Genomic DNA, 27,129 nt, shown 5'->3' with positions numbered 1-27,129 from the left:
AGTGGACATCAGCTCCCTTGGGGACCTCACATGCCCTGACAAACGTCAGAGCCAGCAAGAAAGAGGTATTTCTAGAATGTTCCAGAGGCATCCTGGCCCAAATACTAAAAGACCAACAGACCAGAGTTCCAAGGTCTGGCAAGGCACAAGCCTCTTATTCTTCAGCTTTTTATGAGCGTCTACATTAAAAATGGTTTAAACACAATAAAATCTGTTACATTTATGACAAGAAAATATGGAAAGGCCATTAAATTAGCAGAGCATAGAAATGAGAGGGCACTAAGCATCTGAGACGCCCCAGCAGAAACAGACAAGGAGACTATTAAATGGAAGCAGTTGAAATCCCATTTAAATTCAAAGTACTTGCTCTCCTGCCCTGCTGCCCTGCCAGGAGATACCGTCAAAATGCTATGGGTATCCCTGAGGTCCTCCTGCTTGTTCCTGCCATGTGCTAATGGGACACTGATCTGGGTTCTCCAGCACTTCCTGGCTTGACTTCCACATCCCCTAGCCCCCAGCTCTCGCCTCCCAGCCAGCCTCCCAGCAGTGCCCATATGGGGCTGGAAAGGCAGCAAACAACTCTTCAACTCAGCCTCTCTGGTCACAAAACAAGTCTGCTTTTACTCAGAAGCAATGAGCATCACATGAACCTATGCTGCCCACCCCACAGCCAAGGAGCCACTGGGTCTAGTCAGGAAAGCCTTTGTCTCAGTGACCTGACTCCTATCTTACTTGGTAACTTAACTTTGTTTTACTTTAATGGACATTACTTAGAACAATATTTATTTTAAAAACTCTAAAATTCAGGTTCACACCTGTAATCCTAGCTACTTGGAAGGATGAGATTGGGAGGATTGCAGTTCAACAAAGAGGTCATAAAAAAAAAACCCCTCACCATCACAACAGAAAAAACTGTGCATGGTGGCCACATGTCTTTCATCCCAACTACAGCAGGAAGTATATGTATTAGGAGGACCATGGTCCAGGCTAGACCAAACAAAAGCAAGACCCTATCTCAAAATATAACCTAAGTGTAAAGGGCTGGCAGCATGAATCAGTGACAGAGCACCTGTCAAAACCCCAGTAGGACTGCAAAAACAAACAAACAAACAAAAAACCCTGAGTAGAAAATTCTGAAACAGAAAATCTATAGCTCCATGTACTTTTTACCCCAGCCAGTCTCCCTTGTGATTAACACCTTGCCTTGGTGGGGTATACCTGTCACAGAGGATGAGCCAACATGGATATGATCGTCTATCTTTCAGCTCATTTTTGTGTTCCAAGTTCTATGAGTCAGGACAAATGCATAATAATATATATCTTCTACTACAGTATCACACAGATTTCACTACTGCAGAATCCTGTGTACAACCCATTCATCCCATCATTCAACCACCATGGGTCTTCTAAAGTCTCAATAGTCCTGACTTCACTATGTCCTAGAGGTGAAATCCTACAGTATGCAGCCTTCCACTTACAACACACATGTAATATTCCCCTGTGTCTTCTCATTGCTTGATAGCACCTTTCTTTTAGCACTGAATGGCATTCCAATGTTCAGGTGGACCATACCCATTTACCTATGAAGGACACCTTAGTTGCTTTTCAGGTTGCTGCAATCTGAAGATCCAAGTTCAAAGTCAGTCCTGGCAGGAAAGTCTGTGACACTCACTATTATCTCCAATTAACCACCAGAAAACCAGAAGTAGAGCTATGGCTCAAAGTGGTAGAGCACTAGCCTTGCATAAAAAAAGCTCTGGGACAGTACCCAGACCCTGAGTCTAAACCCCATGACTGACCAAAAAAAAAAAGAATAAAACTGCTGGGCCCCAGTGGCTCACACCTGTTATCCCAGCTATTCAGGAGTCTGAGATGCTATTCAGGAGTCTGAGATCTGAGGATCATGGTTCAAAGCCAGCCCAGGCAGGAAAGTGTGTTAAGACTCTTATCTCCAATAAGCCACCAGAAAACTGGAAGTGGCACTGTGGTTCAAGTGGTAGAGCACTTGCCTTGAGCTGAAGAGCTGAGGGACAGTGCCCAGGCCCAGAGTTCAAGCCCAATGACATACATACATACATACATACATACATACATAAAACTACTAATGAACTTTAGGAAATGAGAAAGAAAAAGAATAAAGCTACTATTAGGTGTGGTGGCTCATATCTGTAATACTAGCTACTCAGGAAGCAGAGCTAGGAGGACTATGTTTGTTTGAGCCAGAACAAGCAAAAAGTTTGCAAGAACTCATCTCAAATAATTACAAAACAAACAAACAAAAAAAGCCTGGCATGATGTGTCCATCTCAGCTCCATGGGAAGGACAGATAGGAGGATCACAAGCCAGACCAGGTGGCAAAAGCAAAATCCTATTTGAAAAATAATCAAAGCAAAGGGTTGGATGTGTGCCTCAGAGGGTATAATACCTGCCTAACAAGTCCAAAGCCCTGAATTCAAACTCCAGTTCCACCCCCCCACACACACACACACACAGGTGGCAAAAGCAAAATCCTATTTGAAAAATAATCAAAGCAAAAGGGTTGGGTGTGTGCCTCAGATGGCACAATACCTGGTTAGCAAGTCGAAGGCCCTGAATTCAAACCCCAGTACCACACATACACAAACACTCACATATACACACAGATTAATGACACTCTAAAATGTGTACAGGACTGTGTGTAGACATGTTTTTGATTCATTCAGATAAATTCCACAGGGTGAATGTTCTGAGCCATATGGTGAAAGTATATTTAGTTCTGTAGGAAACTGCCAACTGCACCATTTGTATTCCCCCGGCAGTGAGCAAGAGTTCCTGTTTACACCCTTCCCAGTATTTGGGGCGGTCAGTGTTCTGGACTAGAGACATTTTACCAGGTGTGCTGTGTTGTCTCCTTGTTTTAATTTACAATCCCCTAATGAAGTTATGGTGCTGAGTAACTTTTCAAACGCTTATGTGCCATCTGTTTGCCTTACTTGGTGAGGAGACTCTTCAGATCTCTTATCCATATTTCTGTGGGGTTGTTACTAACGAGTCTTAAAATTCTTGGAGTATTCTGGCTAGCAGTCCTTCATCCAACATGTCTCTTGCAAGTATTGTCTTCCAGCTGTGGCTTCTGTTTTCATTCTCTTGACAGTGTCTTTCACAGAGTAGAAGGTTTTAATTTTAATGAAGTCCAACTTTTCAATTATTTCAACTTCTTTCTTCCTTTCAGGGATCATGCCTTTGGTGTCATGTATTAAACTGAAAGTTGGAATTTTAAAACTCTGACATGGACATCTACATTGCATCTTCACTTAGGTTTTGTAAAAGATATAATGACCATATCTAGATTTTTCCCTGTGTTGTCTACTTGTCCAGCACTGCTTGTTGAAGATTCTTCTTCCTCTACTGAGCCACCCTACTCTGCTACTTTGGTCAGCTGGTATATCCATGAGCTAGTATGTATTTCCAGCTCTACTCCACCTGCCACCAGATCCCATCTCCCATTCCCCATTGATCCCCATGTCCATCACTACAGCACTATGCTCAATGCTGGGGCAGGGAGCATTAGCCCTCCAGTTCTTTCCTCTTCAGGGATATCTTGGCCTCACATGAGCCTTAGAACCTGCTCCATAAATCCTCACAAAGGAGCTACAGGGACCAGGGTTTGGGGTTGCACTGCACCTCCAGGTCAAACTGGGAACAACTGAAGTTTCCATGATGGTGACTCTTCCCATACATGAACATGAAACAGCTCTCCAAGTATTTACATTTTTTGCTTTTTTCAGTAGTGTAGTAGGTTAGTTCACATAGATGGTCATTAGCATCCTTTTTTTCTTTTTTTTTTTTTGGCGGGGGGGGGGGGGGAGTGGGGGGAGGGAGAGGAGGAATGACAAAGGTGAGTGGTACTAGCAGCTGACCTAAGCCCTAGAACCTAAGTGTTGCAGTCAGTTCACCACCTGCAGCTGCCGAATTTATTTATTAGTCCTACAAGTTTCCTTGGTTCTCTTCAGAGCCCTGTCACCTGTGAACAAAGGGTATCACCTTCCTCTCCCAACTGCATGCCTTCCCTGACTTTTCGTGTCCTCTTACATTAGTAAGGACTTTAGTACAAAGAACAGCAGAGCTGAGTAGGGACATCCTGGCCTTGTTCCTCATCTTAACAAGAAAAATTTCAGTTTATTTGGTTCTAAGATAGAAATATTTGACAAGTAATAGGAAATTAGCTTCTCTAGCACAACAAAGAAAATCTGCCACGTAAGCAGTGACAATCACCATCAGAGCCCACATGGGTTCTGCAGCTGTGGACTTCTCTGGGGAAGCCATCACGCTCAGTGCCAACTAACCTGGGTCTCTTGGGGTTCCTGGGAGCATCCAAGGCTGCACAAGTGGCAGACTATACAGAAACCAGGCAGGCTACTTTCCTGTCCAGAGACTGGGGTCTCCTGCTCACACCCAAAATCACCCCTGAGCAGCCTCTTGCTGCACTGTGATGGGCCTCTTCTCTGGGATGCTCGAAATACTTTTCCAGAAAATGCAAAATGGAGGCTATCTTCCCAGATGTTTGATGAACTGGGTTCTTGAATTCCAAGTGGAGCAACACCCACAAAGCTCTCTAAAGCTACCCTTTTCAGCAGACACAGCAGATCCAGTGAGACCAGTTTTAAAAGGTACCACAGAAAAGCACCTCCCTTTTTCAGCCAGCTAACCACATATATTACCTGGGTGGGGACTTTTTAGTATCACAAGGCCACAGAAACTCAGAGTACCTCAGGGCCCACCACCTGCCGAAGGCCAGACTTTCTTCACTCTTCAGCAAAACAGACTGCTAAAGCAGACAGACCTCAGCTGCAGACCTGAGAATTCATTGCCTCCCCTTAGTCAGACCAGGACTTGTGCAACCTTGTCACTCAACCTTGTTGCTCAAACTTGTCACCCTGCTGGAGCTAAATACATTCTTCCTAAGTATATCTTATGTGCGCAGCTAACAAGTTGTTTTTAATGAAATTATATACAGTTATCTTCTATTTCCAAAAAGGGCAAGCACTGACATGTATGACCCTCCCATAAAAGCTGTGTTTTCAGTAGCTGTTTAGTGCAAGGGGTCCTGAGATCAAAGAACTACAGCAGTGCTTGTGCAGGTGAATGAGGATGTTTGCCACATTGGGGGGGGGGGGGGGGGAGGATATGCATGAAGAGGGAAAGGCACCAGCAGAGTTTGGACCTTAACCTCAAGCACCCTGGGAAACTCTGGCATCTGGATAGCATAGTCAGAATTGGGAGCCCCCAGGCCACCCTCTCCATCCCCCAGTCACTTTGCTTCCATCTCAGCCTCCCAACAGAGGGGTGCACTCTGGCCAAGGTCACACTCCTTATTTCATCCTAGAACCTGCTAATCCCATCTCGCACAATTAGGCAGAGCAGGTAACCAGTACTCACCAGCCAAGGACCCATGTGTCAGTCATGGCTATATCAACACTGTTCTTCCTGCTAAGTACACATATTTCTTGGCCTCAATATTTAAAAAAAGCAAGAACAGAAGTCTAATCCACAACCAGCCACACTTGAAAAAGCCCAGCCTACGAGAGACATCGGGGCAAGGGTGAGCATGGCCAGGAGACTATAGCCCAGCACTCAAATCCAGGCATCCACCAACACCAGGTCTATGATCTTGGGGAAAACCCTGCAAATGTCCAGCACACAACCAGCCCATAGGCCTGGGATAAGGATCCAGAATGGTCATGTGTGAAAGCTGAGTACACAGGGCTTAATAAACCTGGTTTCTTATTTTACCACTCCAGTTTCAGAGCAGGATCTCCACAGAGCCCTAAATGTCTAATGTTTTTCCTTCAAAAGAAGGGAAATTAGTGACAGTTGTCCCAAAGTCCCAGAGGGAGTCAAGGTCCATACCAGGAGAGATGAGTGAGTGGCCAGGCCCCAGACCCAGCTGCAGGTGTGGGAAAGTGAGTTCGGCTATGCCAGCCTCTACACACTGGATCACATGGGCTTCTGGGATGATTTCCTATGGCAACTGCAACAGAACTAACCACTCAAAAAGTGATTGCGCTTGGGATGAATTTTTCTCCAGTGCTTGAATAAAAGAGGGAGTTTCACATTTTATCCACTTCCACATCCCTTAACAATAAGAACTTATTTAAAAATCCATGAATATGTAAATACCATTTTAAATATGGAAATGCAAAACATGCAAAGCAACAGTCTGGGTGTGAAATATTAATGGCATCTCGCCTTGCTGAAGAGACAACACAACTTGGCTGAGCCAGCAGGTTCATGAAGCCTGGCTTTCTCCACCCCAGGATAGTGGCAGGTGGATCCCACTGTCATGAAGGTCCTTGCCCTGAGGTGGGAGCATGCCCAACCTTCTGCTGTGTGCAGGGCCAGACCTCAGCCCCAGGGCCTTCAACCTGGCAGCTTATCACCTGAAGGCCCCTTCACCTGTCAACACAGCCCTATAGAATCACACATCCAGTGGGTACAGCCAGAAAATCCAGCAATGTTCAATGAGGAACCTGGGCTCTTCAGGAGCACAATATGGGAGGGCAAGCACTTAATCTCTGATCCAGAAGCAGGACAAAAGCATCCTGACACATGGCAGCACCCAGATAGAGACCAGAGCAAAGCACAAAGAAGGCTTATCATCAAGCAGGGCTACAGCCCACTAAGAGTACATAGCACAGCCCAGGTCCATGCCCTGACCTCCCCCACACCGTGCTTCAGCAGAACTGACCAGGAAAGGACTGAAAGGCAGAAAAAGTGCAGCAGGAGGAGGAAGAGAACCACAAGAGACACTTGTGACAGATGACCACTCACCTCAAAGTCTTTTGGCTCTCTTATCCTTCCCTTTCTCCCCTCCTCCTAATTGACCATAGATTGCATAGGCAGTCCCAACATCATGAGGAGCTCCAGGAAGAGCCCTGCAAGGAGAAAAGTGGCTCCAAGTGCTACAGGCACCACCTCATGTCCAAAGGCAGCTACTGCAGGCAGATGCCAGCCATCCAAAGATACCCCACATTGATGGCCCAGAGACCCAGGTCTGCCAGTCAGCCCCTAGAACTGGGCCACTGAGCAATCTTTTCCTGCTAACTGCCCCAGGTGGAAAGAGGGCATTTGAGAGCCAAAAGGAGCAGCAGACCTGAGCAGACCACCAGGAGTCCAAGGGCTGTGACAGCTCTGCAGAGTCAACATAAGGAGCGGCAATCACTCCTCAGCTAGAACCACAAAGACGTGCCTTACCACCTGAAGGGTCTGCTCTTCATAATCCCTTGGTGATACAGCTTTGAGGGTACCTGGTATACTTAGGGACTCTTTTGAGCATCAGGTACCTGACACCAAGTTTACATGTCAACAATGGGCCTTGAACAGCAGCTCATTGGGTCTGTTCTACAGCAGAGCAAACAAGAAGAAAGCTGATTCCAGAAGTGCAAACTGCTGGGCACTGCCATGACCCTGAGTTCTGGTAAGAAGTGGGGCTGTGTTGAATGGCTGTGCTCCAACCTTAGCTTCTCTGAGAAGCACTTCAGGGAGAAATATGATGGCTGCCAGGGTTGTGCCCTAGTGACGCATTGGCCTGAAGCCCAAACTAGCTCACTGACTTAGGTGCCACTGTGCCTCCAGGCTACCACTGGACTAGGTCAATATAACTGATGCAGCCTAAAGTCCACAGCCACAAAGACATCAGGCACTGTGCAGGTGGCACTTGGAAGATTGGCCTAGAATCAGCCCAGGTGTGACAGAAGACATAAGAACAGGACACACAGGGCCCATGGCAGATTCTACAGCCAGTCAGAATACCCCAGCCTCCCAAGAGGGGGCCACAGAGTCCACTGCCCTGGGGAGAGGAAGGCTAGTGGGAGCCTACCTGGACTCAGAGCCTCACCCCCAAGCAAATCCCACCTGCCCACAACAAGAGCCTACAAACCCAGCCACTGACAGTCCCCAGGCCACCAAGAGGCTGACCATAGGAACCCCCTTCACAGGATAACGATGGTCCAGGGCTCACATCTGTTCTGTTGTTCTGCGGGTGTTCGCATCTGGGACTGCTTTGTTTCATTTCAAGTTTCCCCCAGAATTCTGGCTCTAGTATTCTAAAATCTAATCAAAGCCTACATCCTCTATGAAACATCCCCTAATCTATTCTGTAATCAGGAAATATATGTATCTGCCCCACTGTCACACACACTTCACATTGTTTCAGCACTACAAACATGAGGCCTGTGTGTACAAACGCGCGCACACGTACACATGCACATATGCGTGAGCGCACGCGCGCGTGCACGCACACACACACACACACACACACACCAGCTCCTCCCCTCAGGAAGCTTATCTGCATCTTTGTCCCCAACACTGCCCAGCCCACAGCCGCACACTATCCAAGTTGTCACAATTGATGACTAGCACCCTGCAGAGGCACCACCTGGAGAGCCACACAGGCCATGAGGCCTGTTGGACAGCATAGCCCTAACTGACCACAAAACTGGGCCACTCCCACTCAGGGAGTTCATGGGATGGCCAGGAAAGAAATGTGTAGTTTACTCAACGAATAATTCTTGGGCATGGACACCAGACACAGTGACTGAGATCCCCGCCAGCTGGTAGAGTTCATATGCTAACTGGGAAGAAAGTTACAACATGAGCATGAATAAGGAAATAAGCAGGCATGCTTGGTGAGTACAATGAGCAGAGAAGCCAGATCAGGAAGGGGCACCTGGTACAGGTGAGCAAGAGGTCTGAACAGAGACGCTAGGAAGGTGAGCCAGGGCAAAAGCCCCAGGTCAGGAACAGGCTCAGTCTGTTACAGCACAGTGTGACTAGTTCAAGAATGTACATAGATGAGCAATGGTCCAAGTTCACAGGACCACGGGACTTTTAAGTATACATCACAGCTGTGGCCCTCAAGGGTAGGAGGGAAATGACTTGTCAGGCTCTATCACTGCTGCTGCTGCTGCTGCTGCTGCTGCTGCTGCTGCTGCAGAGCTGAGACCTGAGTAGCCCAGGAAGGAGAGGGTAGAGGCTGGTCCAGGGCAATCAAGGCAAGTGGGAACCTTGGCAAAAATCTAGCACACTGAGCAGGCTGGGCCAGTGGTTACTTACAGCTTACACAGGGATGTGAGAAAGGCAAGAAGGTCTTTAAGGAAGGGTCAAAGTTCAAGGCTTGCACACCAGGACAAATAGCAGTGCCCTTCACCTTGTCCCCTCACACGCCCACTCTTCCCTAAATATAAACACAAGGCAGGCAAACATAATTACATAGCATATATTCTAATGGAGGTCTGATGTAGATAGGTCTCCAAAGGCTACACCAGAAGAAATAAAATAAGGACAAAAGAGTACAGGCACTACTCAAGGAGACAGGTCAGGAAGGCAGAAGAGAAGCAGGAAGAGCCACGGTATTCAAAGACTGAAGGAGGCCAGCCAGAGAAGCAGGCAGGAGTCAGGGACAGGGTACATACCTTACTGGGGAGGCTGCCAACCATATAAGAGTCACAGAGGGCTTAGGGGTAAAGATAACACACCTAATCTTTAAAGATTCCCTCAAACAGCTACATGAAAAACAAGTGGCCCAAGGCAAGTATAGGGAAGTATGACAGAACTTCTTGTCATCTGAAGGAAAAGTGATGACAGACTGGCATTCCACTTTAGCATGGAAGAAAGAGATGCACTCCAGGAACACGTGCTTCCAGGAGACAGGGCCACAGGCTCCAAATCTGGAAGGAAGGGTGACAGGAGTCATAGTGACTAAGCCACCAATACAGACAGAGGGATGGAGCCTCAGGTCTGGAAGGATGGGTGCCAGGAGCTGTGGATACCAATACAGACCAGGGGCAGGAGCTCTGAGTCTGGAAAGATGGTGTGCCAGGAGCCATGGTGTCTGGGACATCAATACAGATAGGCAGCAGAAGCTCCGGTCTAGAACAGGGTACCAGGAACACTAATACAGACAGGGGGCAGGCTCCAGGCCTAGAAGGATGAGGTATTGAAGGGGCTGCCATGGAAGACACGTGAAACAGCTGATCAGACATGAGCAGGCTCGACACCTCTGCCAAAGCCCATTTACACTAAGTGACATCAAAAGCCAAATGGACATGGCAAGTCTTCTGTCTCTGTTCCTGACAACCCTAGGGGCTAACTCAAGCCAAGACTGTAACTGGCTAAGACAAGCAAGAGACCTGGCAGGGGCCGCAGCTGCAGGATGTGGTCCAGGCCAGGGCAGAGCCAGCTATGTCATTGCTAACTCTTTTCCTCTTACCATATCTACCATAGCAAATCCAACATCTCCACCATGACACAAACACACCCCTCTGACTTTCGCCACTGGCCACACAACAGAGACTCATCTCACCTGTGGTACCCAAAGGGAGCTTACCAGTGTCAGCCCCCTAACATTCAAGAGCCACTGATCTTGGTTCTTCAATACAAAAGATGACAATGATTACGACTTCATGATTATGAGCCAAGACCTCACTTACTGTGCCAGTCCTCAGCTGCATCTTTCAGACATAGTCAACTTCATTCTTATAACTGCAGAGCTGTCACTGCTGCCATTCAGACTGTGAGCTGTGGAAAGACTAAACTGTTCAAGAACAAAACACTCCTCCAAGGTGGAGCTGAGATTCAAACATGGGCAACCTATGCTTAGAGACAGTGGTAACTGCTCACCATCACACTAGCATGGGGGCACAGATTGACAGCCACTAAGAGGCAGAAGCACGTCCTAACATCACGAATTCTGGGTGCCGGTCACTGGCCTTGCTTGGTCTCTGGACATGTCGAGCACACTATAACTCACACAAACACCAGCTGACAAAAGCGACAAGGCCTCATTATACTACAAGATGTTTTGAGAGGTTGGCCTAACTGCTTTGGACAAAGAGCACTAAGAATTATGACTGATTCTGATCTTAACTCACTCTTGGGAGGCAATAGGGGCAGCAAGTAAATAATCTCAGATATGTAGACAGGGTGAAGACCTCCTTACCTGCTTCCTAAGGCCCCTTTGCTAGATAAGAATGCAGGTCCTCCCAAAAGGCAGCCTCAGGAAAATGGCCCAGCATGGCCCAAGGAGATTCTGTAAGCATCCAGGAAAGACCAGGGCCTTAAGTGATTCAGAGGCAGCAATAGGTGACTTTCCAGACAAACTGTCCATTAGTCTGTCAAGGTGAATGCAATTCTTACCTACTTGAAGGCTGACTACATACAGCCTTCTGAAGAGCCTAGCTAGGCCATCTAAAATAGCCAAGCAGACAAGCACCCGTACCCACATCACTCAGCAGTTCATCTGCACTTGGTTCTACAGACTACTTAAGGTGCACAGAGGAAAGCTGGATAGCAACAAGTGCTCAGGATGCAGAGCTCTAAGGTCTTTCTCTGCTGAGTGAGAGCAATAAGGGACACAAGTCCAGAGCTCCACAGGAACTTGTACTCCCCCTTCAGGCACAGCACACAACCCTGGAGACAACCCTGTAATCAAGCCCTATTTCTGCCACTTTGTAGCAGATCAAGCTGGAGCTTATGTTCCTCTGGTACATGATAATATCCATGTCTACCTGGGAGAAGTCACATCCTGCTTAGGATGCACTGAGCCTGGTGCTCAGGCAGTACATGTCCACCAGCACAGATTGCTCTCATTTCCTCATTGCCCACCTGATAACAGGTGACACACTGAACTCCAGAACCCAGACAGGTCATAACAGGCCCTGCTCCCTTCACTATCTCTCCAAAGTATGACATGTATTTCCAGCAAAGCAGAGGAATCCCAAACAGCAGAGGCCCTAGAATCACAGCACAAGTTTCCTAATCCTAGTTCTTCCTCGGTTCAGTGCCCATCCCTCATGATCAGCAGGATGACAGTGTAAATAGCAGAGGTGAGGCAGCAGTCAAGGGGTAACATAGTGGGGGTGCCTGTGCCTCCCAACATTAATTAATTACATGAGAGCACAGAGGCTCTGGGCAGGCCTGGTGAACTCTGTGCAGAGAACAGCAAGCCAGGGACACATAGAGATTTGTCCATAAGCTGAACACTGCCTTATCCTCAGCCACAGAACCAAGAGGGACATTATCAGACTCAAAGAACCAAAAGCCAGGTGAGGGCTGCCAAAAGGCAAAAATCCTGAACACTGCAATCAGATTCTGCCCAGAGGTGAAGAGGATGGGGAGACATGAGCAGACAGACCCATTTATATTAGTGATGGATGGTACTCTGTCTCTATAAGCCTTTCAAAAAGGGATAAACAGCCTTCCTTGATAGCCCTGCATGCAAATGCACGCTACTGACACTCTACAGGTCCTTTGCCCACCAAGCAAAGAATCTACTCTTGGCGGCATAGCCAGCCAAAGGGCTCCTTCTTATCAACCCACTAAGGCTCAATGGTAGAGTGCTCATCTAACATGCACAACACCCTGGGTTCAATCTCCAGAAACACACACATACAAAGCACACCAGTACATTGCCACAGATCATCGAAGGCTACTGAACGCCAGACACACAATCCTCTAAACAGCCCTCAAGACACCCTGTCCATTCTGAGATAGACATTTAGTTGAATAAACCTAAATAAAGCTGCCAGCTCCTCCCTAACTATAAATGTGGCCCATCCCTGTCTCTTGCCATTGAAAAGGGATCAACAAATTTCCTGTTTCTAAGATACCAACCCAATCAGAAGGAAACACTTGCTTCATGAACAGATCCAGCCTCAAGCTCTACAGAGCCAAAGACATTAGGAAAGAGCAATCTCAGTCAACATAGACTTCAGGATGTGCTTCATCAGTAACAAGGCCAGATAAATAACAATGGCAGAAAACTCAATGGCAGCCACTCTTTGCTATTGGTAATGCTGTGGTACAACATCTGCCCTTCCTAAAGACACAGGTGACCACCTTTGGCTCAGTTCCATCGATATCAGATACAGGATGGTCTACTTCCCCACCCCTCATTCACATAGAACAGTAATTGTAGAGACACAGATGGGAGCCCAAACACAGACTACACAGGCCACCATAAAAACTCTAGGGAGAAGATAGTCCTGCAGGACTTAGCACTCACTGTGTCTTGGAAAAACACTGTGCCAGTGATCATAGAAAGCAGCCATTCAGCCCCAAGACCAGTAGCGTCTTATGGGCAAAAAGCCCTTGTGAAGCCAACCCACAAATGGCCAGCACACAGAATCCCAAGTGAAACTGACCTGGATGACCATCCTGAGGCAGACTGGGGAGGTACTAGGGACCTCACTTCAGCATCCAGAGGTGCCAGTAAGTAGAGCCCACAGTGACCTCTAGTCTACAGAAAGCACTGTGCATGTCCACAGGACTCCCTGAACTCACCTTTCCTAGGGCAGCTGCATTGACCCTGGGAACACAGGAGTCCTCAGACAGGGGCAGAGGACAGGAGTCACAGGGACTGCCTACTACCAGGACAGGCTACTCCCTGAGACTCCACCCCCAACTAACCCAAAAGACACTAGTCTGACTGTTATTTGTCAAAGCAGAGAAGTACAGAAAACACCTCACTGTTAGCAAACAAGTTTCCTTTCCCTTAATAGTGCATTCTGTTTCATAGAGTAAAATGAAGGGGATTGCCAGGCTCTGCTTCCAAATCACTCCCCATCCCCGTTTCATCTGACAGTGCTTTTGAAAGCAAAAAGCAATCTTTATCATTTGGGCTTTTTAAAGCAAACTGATTTGATTATGTCCAACATAACCAGCTGCTTCTAAAAGCCAATTTTCAAAGTGACATCAGCCACCAAAATAAGAAACCCTTCCTTCTGGCTACTAATAAATTATTAAACCACTATCTCCACAGGAGAATGAGGCTTCCGCCTGATAAGCAGGCTGGCTCTGAGCATTCCTCACAGACCTGCCCATCCCCAGGTCAGTCTGTGCAGGGCTCTCTCTTTCTCTCTTACTGTAACCATGCAGCTTCTCCCTATGGCCCTAGGTACTGAATGAGCCTGATCCCACACAGCAATCCTCATGGCCCAGGTAATCTGAGGATCAGGAGTAAATGTGAGGCACCCAGTGTGTGTCAGTTGAAAAGTGATGTTGGCAGCCAGGCACTGGTGGCTCACACCTGTAATCCCAGCTACTCGGGAGGTTGAGATCTGAGGATCACAGTTCAAAGCCAGCCTGGGCAGTAAAGTCCGTCAGACTCTCATCTCCAATAAACCATCAGAAAATCAGAAGTGGCGCTGTGGCTCAAGTGGTAGAGCACTAGCATGAGCTAAAGAGCTCAGGGAAGCATCCAGGCACAGAGTTCAAGCCCCATGACAAAAAAAAAAAAAAAAAAAAAAAAGTGGTGTTGGCAAAGACACCATACACGTGGTGTTCAGAGGAAACACCTAATGGCAGGCCTGAATGGTTCTATAGCCACCCACCTCTGAACCCCTGCTAGGCTAGAAAACAAGTCTGCCTGCTGCTCAAGTCTGCTGGGGAAGATCCTGTCACCTAAAATCAGAGGCACCAGACAGCTGGAACACTTGTGTCTGTGAAGACACCACATGTACCCCAGGGGCCAGGTTTCTACTCCGGGCTGTCACAAAGACAAGAATGCTCAGTGATAAGCAGGGACACCTGAACCAGGAAGCCAACAAGCAGGTACCCAAGATGAAACTGAGGCCTTCAAGCTTCATTTTACCACCTTGTTATGAGAACATGGATAACATCCACCAGTCCTCAGCTCCCCAACCACTAACTCAGACCAGGGCAGATTCAGCTGCTATGAAGCACAGCCATTCCCAAGAATCACTGTATACAAGTATAGGGAGATGAGCCTAGGAGAAGCCCTAAGGTCAAAAAGGGTACTATCTCCAAAGGACTGAGGCAGCCCTGGGGACTCTAACCAGTTCTGACAAGAGCTATTACAAATGCCCTGCCCTCTTCCTTCTCTAACTTCCTACAGGGTGGGGTGCTTTTTTTGCCCACAAGAGCCCCCCTCCATCCTAGGAAATCCCCAACAGAGCCAAGCTGATGCTAGACCAGGCCGTTCCAAAAGTGTGAGCTAAATAAACCTCTACTTTAAGAAGTACCCAGCCTCAGGTACTTCATGATAGTAACAAAAGACAGCTTGAGACACTGAAAGATCTAGAGGGGTACACACTATCTCCTCCCAACAGCCCAGGGCAATGAATCCCCATACACATCCCAAGTGAGCAGTCTACCTGGTGGTGATGGTGTTGTTCTTCTCCCTCAGGGATAACTCCCGCTGCTGCAGCTCCACCACAAATCGGGAAAGGTCTTCTGGAGTCCTGAGGGAGGAAGAACACTGAACACTCAGTCCCATCTGTCCCTGGAAGTGGACCTAATCCTACACCCAAGACAGAACCAAAGCCATAGCAGCCACTGACCACTCAGACCAGGATAAGTAAGGTCATACGCATTCAAACTACCAGGGTCCAACCACAGCCCACCCCAGCTACACACCAGTTCTGGCCTAGTTCCCCAGCTATACAAGGTTACTTTCATGAGGTCACTTTATTCCACCTGTAAAATCAGAAACACCACATAACAAATAATGTCACTTTGCCAAAGACATGACATATAATATCATCACCCCATGCCTGGCACGAGGCAGTATCACTGCTACCTTGTTCCAGGACTTAGCTCCTCCCTCACTTCTCTAAAGCAGCCATGTGCAGCAGCACAGGAAGGAGCAATAGCAGAGCACCGTAAATGTGCTGTGCCATTAAAACTATTCACACTCTCCCCTTTACTCTTTTCACCCTACAATGAGGAAACTGAAGCCTGAAGACATTGCTTGGTAATGTAAAGTCCACTCCATCCATGAGTGCAAGCATGCTCAGTGTGAACTTTATCCTCTGACTAGTGCTGCAGCAAGACATATACCCAGAATGTCCTGAACTGACAAGTAGTGTGAAAATGATCAACCACATGTGGGCTCTCGGCATGGCTTGAGGCTGAGGATGACTTCTGCTTTCCTCACCATCCATCACAGCAGTGGGCACAGGGAACACAGAAGGCAAGTTCAGGGCCATGTGGTGGAGAGCTGCCCACAGGAGCCCCCACTGCTTCATTGACTGAGTGACAGGGGTATTTGCACACACCATTCTACAAGGAGGATCTTGTGTCACACTATGAGACAGTGCTGCAGACTATTCTCCTGCTTGCCTTGTGGGCTCTGCTGCTGTCCTCAGGCCAATACAGCTGTCAGGTAGGGAACACTGACGTGCCACTGAAAGGTCATTCATCTATCTGAGGAGAACTAGGGTCCTATGGGCAGGGCCCTGGCAAGCACTGGCACAGAGTAGCCATCTCAACCCACTGCCAGATGCATGCTGCTATGGGCCCAACTCTCTTCTCCAGATTGCTGTGCTGAAGCCCCAACTCCAAGGGATGGACTTGGAGATGGGGCTCTGGCAGGTGATTAGGGTAGGTGGGGTCAGGAAGGTAACATCCCCATGCCAGAATCAGTGCCCTGGTAAGAACACAGTGTGCAAGACAAGAGAACTGACCTCAGAGGTTCTGTCTCCAGAACAATGGAAGAGAGCTACTGCAGAAGGATCATGCGCATGAACAGTTACAAAGGATGTTCAGCAAAGGGCTCAGTCACAGAGAGAATGATTCCATGTACCAAAGCTGCTTCACAAGTGCACATCTTAAATACACAGGAATGCAGTACCAAGGACGTTCTTATGTTATATGTCCTAGGGCTTAGCAGTAGAGCACTTGAGTTTGATCCCCAGCACCACTAAAACAATAATAATAATAGTAGTAGTAGTAGTAGTAACAACAACAACAACAATAAAGGAACACACTTCAGACAACAGTGCCCCAATTATATCCTGGGCTCACCTCTATGTCAGAGCTGGGATCAGAGGTGGCAATCAAGGAGCTTTAACTTCAGGTGTACTACGTAAACTTATAATGAGGATGTATACTTCATATGTATAAATAAAGCCTAAAACAACTTAGTAGGGGGCAAGCTAATGAGGGGAGTAAGTTACTGGAACCTCTCCCTCTTACAAGATAATGCACCTGGCACAGTCCAGCAACAAGCACAGGCACCAGGACATAAGGAGCAGGGCATGTGGAAAAGGAAGAGAGGGAAGCCTGGTATTCAGGAACCAGGCTCAGCTGTGCTGGAGAGAGCATGGTGGTCAGCTGTTGGTGGCCCATCCTGAACACTGAGCTGGCATGGGTATAGAGAAGAGGCCTGAGGAGCTGGGAGTCCTGGAGTATCAATACACCTGCACAGTCCTCTCCACATCACAAACACAGGGTCAGCATACCTCCAACAGGCACAAAGTGTTTATTTTCTAGAAGCAGACCTGAGTGTGGGTAAAGCTACTCAGAGATGCTTACCCAGGGCACTGTGGGGATTAGCTAAGTGCTTGTAACTGGACGGAGTCATGCCAAGTGCCATTACAGACTAAAAATACCGGCAACGTCCACCCTGAAACCTACACTTCACAACTACAAAGTGGAAGCATTTGGGGCCTTGGGAGCCTCCAACATGGATGACAGGAGAGTGACAGTTCCAACTGCAGCCCAAGCTGTGACATCTGCTGCAGAACACTGGCCTCAGCTGCGAGGCCTTTCACGTTCTAACTGGGGGCTTTCAGGGAGAGAAGTTCTTTTGTTCCACATACAGCTGAATTTTGACTCAAACTCAGCTGTGTGCAGAATGCAATGGGCTATGGGACCAAGCCCACCCGTTTCTTCCTAAGCCCAAGCTGAAGCTATTTTGAGTCCTTTTTGCAGATGCCCTGGCTCTTGCTGAAGCCCTCAGTGCCAGTTTCAACAAGTCTGAAAGACACTAGGATCCAGAGGATGCCAGCATCAAGCATGAATGAAACAGGACCGTCACAGAACCAATTAGTAAATGACAGACCTCTAGCTTTCTTCGAAGGTGTCATTGTTTGCAAAGAATAGGAATCCACAGGATTAAGACCACAGGCCAAACTGCTCTGGTTTGGCTTCCGCCAGGGCCCAACCAGAAGGAAGAGAACACAAAAGCAATATGGTTCATTGTTTTTGCAAAAAGAATGCCAAAATTGGAACAGAAAACACTGGACAGCAAAAATGTACTAAAAGCCAAAGAATGGCCTGCATTCACAGCTAAAAAGCCAAAGGGCAGCCCGGGCTTCTCCCGGTAATGTAACAACCTGCGTAGAAAGGTGCTGTGCAGGTCCCCAGCAATGAGAAGCAGAGGCACCAGCAGAGTGCCTTGGAGGGAGGAGAGATTAGTACATACTAACTCCACTGGGCAGTAAACTTGCCCTGGAACAGGCATTGATTGGGAGGTTTCCCTACAATGGCTGTGCCTGCTATCCCCAGTCTTGAGGCCATAGAACAGTATGTTCAAAACTGGAATGGCCACAGTCACTCAGCTTCAGGGGACTCGTGGAAAACACCAATCCATCTCATCATCACAGCTCTATAACATACTGGCCATGGAACAGAAAGCTACATTTATCCATCTACCCTACAGAGCCGCCTATTGCCTGTGTCCAAATACGCAGACAGAAAGTCACTTTTGGGCTGGGAATGTGGCTTAGTGGTAGAGTGCTTGCCTAGCATGCATGAAGCCCTGGGTGTGATTCCTCAGTACCACATCAACAGAAAAAGCCAGAAGTGGCATTGTGGCTCAAGTGGTAGAGTGCTAGCCTTGAGCAAAAGAAGCTCAGGGACAGTGCCCAGGCCCTGACTTCAAACCCCAGGACTGGCACCAAAAAAAAAGTCACTTTCCCTGGGGAGGGGAAGGCAGGGCTGACTGCTGTCTGAGGCATGGTGATCTGGTGATCTGCTCTACAGCCCTCCCCATACACCAGAGTCCCGACAGAAGTGTAGAACAAGCAGGACCCATCATAGAACAGCCTTTCTTCACAGCCAATGACCATTTCCACATAGAAATATCTGGCCTAGGGCTGGGAAGGTGGCTCAGTGGTAGAGCGCTTGCCTTTCATGCCTGAGGCTCTGGATTCGATTCCTCAGCACCACATAAGCAAAAAGAAAAAAGCCGGAAGTGGTGCTGTGGCTCAAGTGGTAGAGGGCTAGCCTTGAGCTGAAGAGCTAAGGAACAGCACCCAGGCCCAGAGTTTAGGCCCCACGACCGGACCCAAAAAAAAAAAGAAAAAGAAAAAGAAATATCTGGTCTAGCCAGACACTGGTAGCTCCCACCTGTAATCCTAGTTATTCTGGAGGCTTAGATCTGAGGATCATGGTTCAAAGCCAGCCTGGGCAGAAAAGTCCATGAGGCTCTTATCTCCAATAAACTACAAAAAGCCAGAAGTTGAGCTGTGAGCTGGACTCAAGTGGAACACAAAAGCTTAGAGATAGTACTCAAGCCCCAGGACTGGGAGAGGGTCAAGAAGGCAGATCCACTATCTCAAATAGCCCTTGGCCAGAGCCAAGCTCCCAACTACACATCCTTTCCTACAAAAAGTCTCTCCCTAGGCCTCCACAGAACTCCCTCTCTCATCCATCTGTAAGTCTCCATTCAAAAGAATCTGGGTTTTCAGTTGGGCTTGCCCCAACCACCCTATCTTGAACCATAACCACTATCACCCTGCCCACCCATCACCTAAGTCCTCGTCCCCTGCTGGCCCTCCATGGATCCTGCCGCTACTCAGTCCACCCTCACAGATACCATGTGTGTTACATTTTCCTATGACCAATTATTGCACAGCAATCTAGCCATAATCATTTATTATATCCTTAAATGATGTTCAATAATGTAGAACACACAAATAATCTACACTATAAAAAAGAAAATAATGTCAATAAAGGATTCTTATTAAAAAAAAATCAGGACTGACAATGACTATAAGAATTGATTAAGAGGGGAATCAAATTAAATACTTTAAACAATGCTTCCCTAGGCAGCAAATTTCTTATTTAAAAAAATGGGTCCACATACTCAAGGTTCATCTTTAACTCTTTATATAAGCCACATACATGAAACATAATTTGTGATATTTAGCTTTGGTTCTTCAGAACAGATACCTGCAATCTTCCTAAATTTTGCAACTTTTCATCTTTTACAATTTGCCTTCTTAACAATTTCCTTTGAATCTTCCAAAGCATTCAGTCTTCACAGAAATGCCAATTGCTTTTTTTTTCTTTTTTCTTTTTTTGGGGTGCAGGGGGTAATGAACTCAGGGCCTCATACTTGCCAGGCAGGTTGTGTACCACATGAGTCAATCCTCCAGCTGTTTTTGTTTTAGCTATTTCTTTTCAGATAGTGTTTCCTACTTCTTGCCTATGGACAGTGATCCTGCTACCTACAGCCTCTTGTCTACCTAAGGTAACAGGCATGCTTATTTTGTTAAGATGGGGCCTAACTTTTACCCAGGCTGTTCTTAAACCAGATTCCTGCTCTCCACCTGCTGAGTAAAGCAGGATCACAGGCATGTGCCACCACATCCAGCCACCACATTCTTAATAGTTGTCATCAGCTTCCATTAATTTTTTTCATTAAAACTATGCCACTATATCACATGTTCAGCTGTTGTCAGCAGGCAGGCTTAGAGAGGATGGCACAACATGGAAGCAGGTATGAATAGCAGCATCACCACTGTCCCATAGTTCTACAAAGAGTCACAAAGACACAGGAGCCTGTTTGGAGATAAGTGGGAAGAGGACAGGCACATAGATGATTAGTTATACTTTTTTTAAGACGTGCTTTTCTGTTATAATATACTTACACCTTTTTAGTACAAGACTCACAGGGCTGAAAGATTGATCAGAATTTTCCAGAGCAAACCTGAGGCACACTGGTCAACACAGTTGGTCAGTCAGGGACATGACCCTTCTGGAGCTGCTTACCCACCCTACTTCCCGCAAGAGTCAGACCCTAGGCATTGCCCAAGCTTAGCAGCAGGAATCACAGAAGATAGAAACTGTGCATGGATCACATTCTCATTTTCAAAAAGCAGACTGCAAACTACCAGGAGCAGAACGAAAGGCCTAAGAAATGGCATCTTAGGTTCGGAAGTCAGACTGCACAGTCAGTGCTCAAGAAATCTAACTCCATCTGCTATTGGCCACGTGGCCTCAGAAAAACTAGCTGACCTCTTCAAACTCAATTCCCTCCTCAGGAAATGAAAGTCATGAGAACAAACAGAGGTCTTTGCAGAAGATGTTATTGGGTCATGACAACATTATTAGGAACCACAGGCAACACCCTGGGCCATGCCCAGTGAGAAAGCCAAGTGTACCTATAGGTCTCCAGAGTGAACTTACTCGAATGAAGCCTACAAAAACAACCATTACCATGAGGTGGGCTGCAAAGTCAAGTGCTACATAACCATCCAGTGTATCAATCACCAGTATAGACTGGTGTAATCTTTATGTGATCCCTGGCCTCATTATTCCAGGGAGAGGTGTTTCTCAACACTACCCCAAAAGTGCCAAAGATAGAAAGTAAGCAAAGATATGAGAGAGATCACCAAAGACAGTGCCCTGAGGCAGCCAGGCACGAGTTCAGATCCACCCTGGCTTCAGCCTTCTGATCTGTGAAACAGGGGTAATGCTATACAAGCTGACAAACTTTATTAAGGGCATCCAGCCTCCACTGGACCACTGTGCAATCCCTGCTGCTGCCCCACACCATGACCCCCACCAAAGCCCTCTCACAGTCACTTAGGCACTGAAAGATGGCTAGCCTGCTACCTTTCCCATCACACACAATGAAAAGGACATCTGTTGATGATAGAACTATACTCTAAAACCACACTGAGAAGCAGGAAACATGGTGAAAAGCATCATTTTTCAAAAGAAATGCCTGATCTATTCAGTGCATCTATGCAGACTATCAGGACAATTCACTCAACAAATTTAGCCCAACTAGCACTCAGAAGATGGGCGGGGGGGGGGGGGGGGGGGGTGCAAAGCTCCAGGCCAGCCTGGACTACACAGCAAAACCCTGTCTCAAAAACAACAACAAAAAGATTTAGCCAAAGCATTGCCATTCAAGGCACTCTGGAAGCTGAGCTGATAGAACACAGGGTGCCCTGAAATTTTACTACCTGCTAGAGCAGACACTGTGACAAAAGTAACATGTAATACACATTCCTGAGAGGAGCATAGTGACAACTACAGCATGGGAAGGGGACAGAATGACAGGAATAGGGCGATCACTTCTAACAGGCAGTCAGTAACAATCTCTGAAAAGGTGACCTCTGAGCACAGACTGAATGAAATAAAGGAGGTACTGCAAAAGTTAGGGGAAGAACCTTTAGAAAGTTCTAGGACAAGTAAAACTGAGCCATAGATGCCATGGCAGGTGGTTGGGTGAATTCCACACAGGAATTTCCTAGAGTGATAACAGCATGTTCTCCCAGTAGACATGTGTCACACTTGTCTAAATCTGTACCTGTCACAATACCCAAGTGTCTATGTGTGAACTCTGGCCAACCTTAGGGAATAACTGAGTGATAGTCTGAATCCACAGTAATATGCTCATCAAAACACTGCCCACAGCCAGGCACCAGGCTGGGATCTAGAATCCTGGTTCAAAGCCAGCTTGGGCAGAAAAGCCCATGTGACTCTATCTTTAAAATAACCAGAAAAACTCTGGACTGGTGGTATGGCTAATGTGGTAGAGATCACCAGCCCTGAGCAAGAAAGCCAAGCAAGCACATAGCCCTGAGTTCAAGCCCCAATACCAAAGGGGAAACAATAAAGCATAATACTTCCTAAGTGGGAGTAGGAAGACATTATCTGCAATAGCCAGGCCAGAGGCTTGCCACCACTGTCTAGCTAGACCCCGGGGCCACCTGGACCTCTGAGAAGCTAGTGGAACAAAAATGCACACGATAGGAGGTTTTGGGGGGAGGGGAGGAGGAGGACTGGGAAGGGACAGATCCTGAACCCATGGGATTTGCCTTAACATAAAATGATAATACATTCATGGATCTCAGTTCAGCAGGAATGGGACAGAACAGGAGAACAGGAGTTGTATTAGTTGACAAGAGTCCCTGTTCCCAGAAATGAAAATGGACTATGGGCAAGACTGCTGGAGGCAAAGCAAGAGGCAGTGGGTCTTTGGAAACCCAGGAAGAAGCTTGCAGCAGTCACATGCATCAGCCTAAGGACCCGGCTGTGGCCACATAGACTCGGCCATTGTGCTACAGCTCTCTTGTAAGGTACAGGCCTGTTGCCTCCTGCCTAATAAAGTTCAGATCTCACTCGGCTGTCCACAGCCAGCCACACGGCTTAACTGCTTCAGGGAAAGGAGTTAGGTGGGTCCCCTGACGCATGTAAATAAAATGAAGAAATTTCAAATTTATAGTTGCTGCCTCTAAATTCTTTCTCCCAGCTCTGGAAGGATTAAAAGGACTTCAAAGCAGCCTGGGTTCCAATTAAGCCAGTGTGACCACCCCAGGGATGCTGGAATATTCCTCTGATTAACAAGAGGCGCTCTTTGAACTGTTTGCGCTAAAAAAAGCTCTCAGAACCTCTCAAACAAATGGTGCAGTTTCTCTCCCGCTTCCTTGCTCTGAAAAGTTGATCCTCTGACTACTTTAAACATTCAAAAAGCAGGCTGGATAACGGCCCCAAAACACAACCACAATGAGATGCTGAGACAGGAACAGAGATGGGCCTGGGCATAAATGCACACAGTAAGCCAGGCTGCAGAAGTGAGCCCAGAGCAGCCACGTCAGGAGAAATGTCCAAGCAGAACCCTAATGCAGCCCTCTACTCTCAGCCCCAAAAGACCCCAGCAAGGCAGGCCCCACACTGAGCACAAGTCCCATGGCCAGATGCAACTGACCAGGAAGGACAAATAATCATGCACCTGACCACTCTTTACGAAGCATGGCCCAGGCAGGGCAGCTGGAGACAGGAGGGTGAGACAGGCAAGCCTCTGCACACCAGGAGTGAAGGCAGCTCCCAAGTGGGCCTGAGTGAGCTCAGAACCAAAGGCCACCCACTGTGTGTGGACTGTGAAACAAGGACAGGGGAGACAAAAGGTGGGACAAGATAGATAGTACAGGTGTCTTGTTCTGGACGACAGATGTGTGGTTGGAAGAGCCTGGAAGCTGGTCAGAGAACCATCAACACAGTGACTTCAGAGAAGCCAGATCCTCATCCTGACCACTCCACTCTTGGTTGTGACTTTTTAACGTTAAACATCAGAAAGGCCCACCTATCCTGCCTATGGGATTTCTTGCAGGGGAGCAGCAGCAGATCGCAGAGGAAAGAACAGTGAATTGAAAATCAAGTGTAGCGGCTTCTGGGGAAACAATCAAAGGCAATGCATGAACAAAGGACTTCAACGGACATAGAAACTCAGGAGGAGCTGTCATTACTGACACGCTCTCTTTGAACTCGCTGAGCAATAAAGGGGAGAAAAGGTCTCAGAACTCAGAGAAAGCAACATCGACATTCATGCAGATCTGGACTCTGGTCCAGGCTTGCTGTGTGTCCTCAGGCTGGTTATATGACCTTTCTGAACTTTGGTTTATCCATTCTTAACTGAAGAGAAATGAACCAGGGGCCCCTATCTTGATTTGTGATTCTCTTTCCAAAAACAATTGCCTAAGAATCTGTTCTCTATGTGGTTGACATGAAAGAACAAAGACCGAAGCTGTGAGTCAGATGCCAGACTATGAGTGGGAGTCTTGGGAAAGTTGAGACATGACATGGGAAAAGGAAGAGGCACAGGGCATGTGACAGTCACTGTGAGGACTTGTGGTCCAGTGACATATTACAGGACATGTTTTAAAAGGGGACAATCAAGCACCCAGTTCACCTAGCACTGTTCACAACAGGAAGCACAGGAACCACCTGGACAGAGCTGGGAGAGACAGCAGGAAGAAATGATGACTTGGTTGTAAGATCAAGTGTAACCAGCAGATGGCTTTGAGCAGACCAACATGTCATCACCTCAACCTAGAACCCTGAAGGCTGGAACACAAAGAGGGCCAGGAGACACCGACATGGAGACTAGACAGTGCAGTGGTCACTGCGCAGGTGTGTGTAAGTGATGTGATAGCAGTGCGATGGGTCAGAAGCAGTGTGAGCTGAGAAAAGCTGGGGGGAAATAGTGGTACACACATTTATAATCTCAGCACTGCACAGGCTGAAGCCAGCAGGGGGTACATAGTGCAACACTGTCTCAAGAACAAAAGAAAAAAGAAACACTGAGCAAATGGAATCAACAAGACAGGCTGATCTCTAGGATGATGGTGTTTCTCCCCACCATCAGACACCTCAGGCACCTCAGGCACCTCAAGCAACTCAGACATGGTGTCCCTGTCACCCTAGAGACCCACACAACTAAGCCTCAGGATTGCATCAATCTCGTCCTGTGACAGGGTTAACCCCACTCATGTGGAGACCAAGCAACACACCCCAATTATTTCCATTTCCTGCAGTACTTCATGTCATCCCCAAAGCCAGTGATAGATTTTTTCATTTGCCTATATAGTGGTTGCCACTAATTCCACTCTGAGCTCTTCAAATGGTCCCAATCTCCTCTCAAAATGCCCAGAGATGTCGGGCCATGCTTCAATTGCATCTTCAGGCCCATCTTTTGCTCCAAGGAGAACTGAGGACCATCCTCCAGGCACATAGGCATCAACTTGGGCTGCTTCCTGTACATTCTCTTCCTCTTTCCTCTTTCACTGGTTACTTGCTTCTTTTTGAAAGAACGCATTTGCCAGGAGCTCTTTGGAAAAGGATGTGATGTGATGAATTTCAATGTACCATCTTCATTTCACTCTCCCACTTGAATGTGAACAGACTTATATGTGGAATGCTGGGTTCCTACAGATCCTGTTTCTTGGAAAGCTAAGGCAAGACAATGATAAGTTGGAGGCTAGTCTGGACCACTTAGTGAGACCCCCCATCTCAAAAGCAACATTCCTCATCCTTACAGGCTGCTAGGTCATTGCTTTGTCCAGTCAGTCACAACACCCTGCAGTGCCTTGGGGATGGCCCTCAGCACAGCCTCCTGCCACATGTGCCCCTCCAGTCTACAATGTCCTCACTTCCAGGAAAACTCTTGAATTGTTTCTTTATAATGTTCCCTCCTCATCCCCATTTCTTTGCTGTCTTTTTTCATTTCAATCCATGTGGGTCCAACTTTGAACTTTAATTTTCTCTGCTGTTTCAAGTAGATTTCCTCAACTTTTCCTTTTTCACCCTTGCATTGATTTTTCCTGGTGTCTATTCAGTTTTAACATCCCAGTTGTCCTGATTCCCTGGGTATTCTTCTTTCACTGACTTATATACTTTTTCCTTCTCTAGGTTTTCCTTGCAGTTCAGGCATTGCCTAATTTCCATTTCCTCTAAGTTCCTTTGCCACTACTTGGTCCGCAGTTCTTACCTTCCTGGCTCCTTCAGATAAGAAGTGTGCCTGGGTGGCTAGGGCTGGTCTGCCATGTGCCTTAGCAAAACACAGCTGAGAGGTCTCAGATTCTCTCATGCCTCCTTCTCCATTTGCCCAGCCCCCTCCCCCAAGAAACCGCTCACTGACCAGAGGAAATACATATTGGAAACATGTACACCTCATCACCTGTCTTCATTAAGGCATCCCAGCCTCAAAAGGACCAGGCATAGGATTTATGCTCTGAGTCTCTGCTGGATGAGTTCAGAGCATCCTGCCTGCCCTGCAAGTTGAGTCCATACAAACATTCTCATCTGCCTGGGTTGTAGCTTCTGAACTTGGAAAACACCTTGGCATAGATGGCCTGGGCTCTTGGCTTATACCATTCCCAAATTAGCATTTGGTTTTCTCCAGTCAACTAAGTCCATCACCAACTCCTGAACATCTGAAACCCAGAAACCAGTGCTCTCTTTACTTTTTCCCTACTCACACAAGCATCTGGCTTTGAAGACTAATGCTCTTTACTGTTGGAGAGAAGCAAGGTTTTAGGAAGACAAGAAGCAGACCTCCTAGTAGATACTGTATCTGTAGAGGCTTTAGTTTCACTTTTAACATTCTCCATGCCACCAAACTGACCCTAAAAAAATACCCAACATCAGTAAGGCACCTTCCTTGGGTGTGCTTGGTGACCACCCAAGTGAGGGCCCACTGATGGGCAAAGTCCTTTCCATCTTCCAAGGCCTTGGGCTCTCCCTGTCCAAACTGTATGTCATAATTACCTAGAAAGCTTGCAGAATAGGGCTGGGAAGGTGGCTCAGTGGTAGAGCGCTTGCCTTGCATGC

The 27,129-nt window shown here is 47.3% G+C and overlaps 1 protein-coding gene across 2 annotated transcripts in view; it reads right to left on the bottom strand.

Moving 5' to 3' along the window:
- The window catches only part of Mad1l1 (mitotic arrest deficient 1 like 1), a 299,059-nt gene that overhangs the window by 225,647 nt on the left and 46,283 nt on the right, over positions 1–27,129 (bottom strand). For both annotated transcript variants that reach the window (XM_042686979.1, XM_042686978.1), the window contains exon 10: positions 15,153–15,239. In XM_042686979.1, coding sequence (XP_042542913.1) covers positions 15,153–15,239 — 87 coding nt within the window. The remainder of the gene's footprint in view (positions 1–15,152; positions 15,240–27,129) is intronic.

Source organism: Dipodomys spectabilis, unplaced genomic scaffold (genome assembly GCF_019054845.1).
Source record: "Dipodomys spectabilis isolate Male_0828 unplaced genomic scaffold, ASM1905484v1 ptg000098l, whole genome shotgun sequence".
Classification (NCBI taxonomy): domain Eukaryota; kingdom Metazoa; phylum Chordata; class Mammalia; order Rodentia; family Heteromyidae; genus Dipodomys; species Dipodomys spectabilis.
The sequence above is the reverse complement of the archived record's forward strand: the minus strand, read 5'-3'. Positions and strand labels throughout refer to the sequence as shown.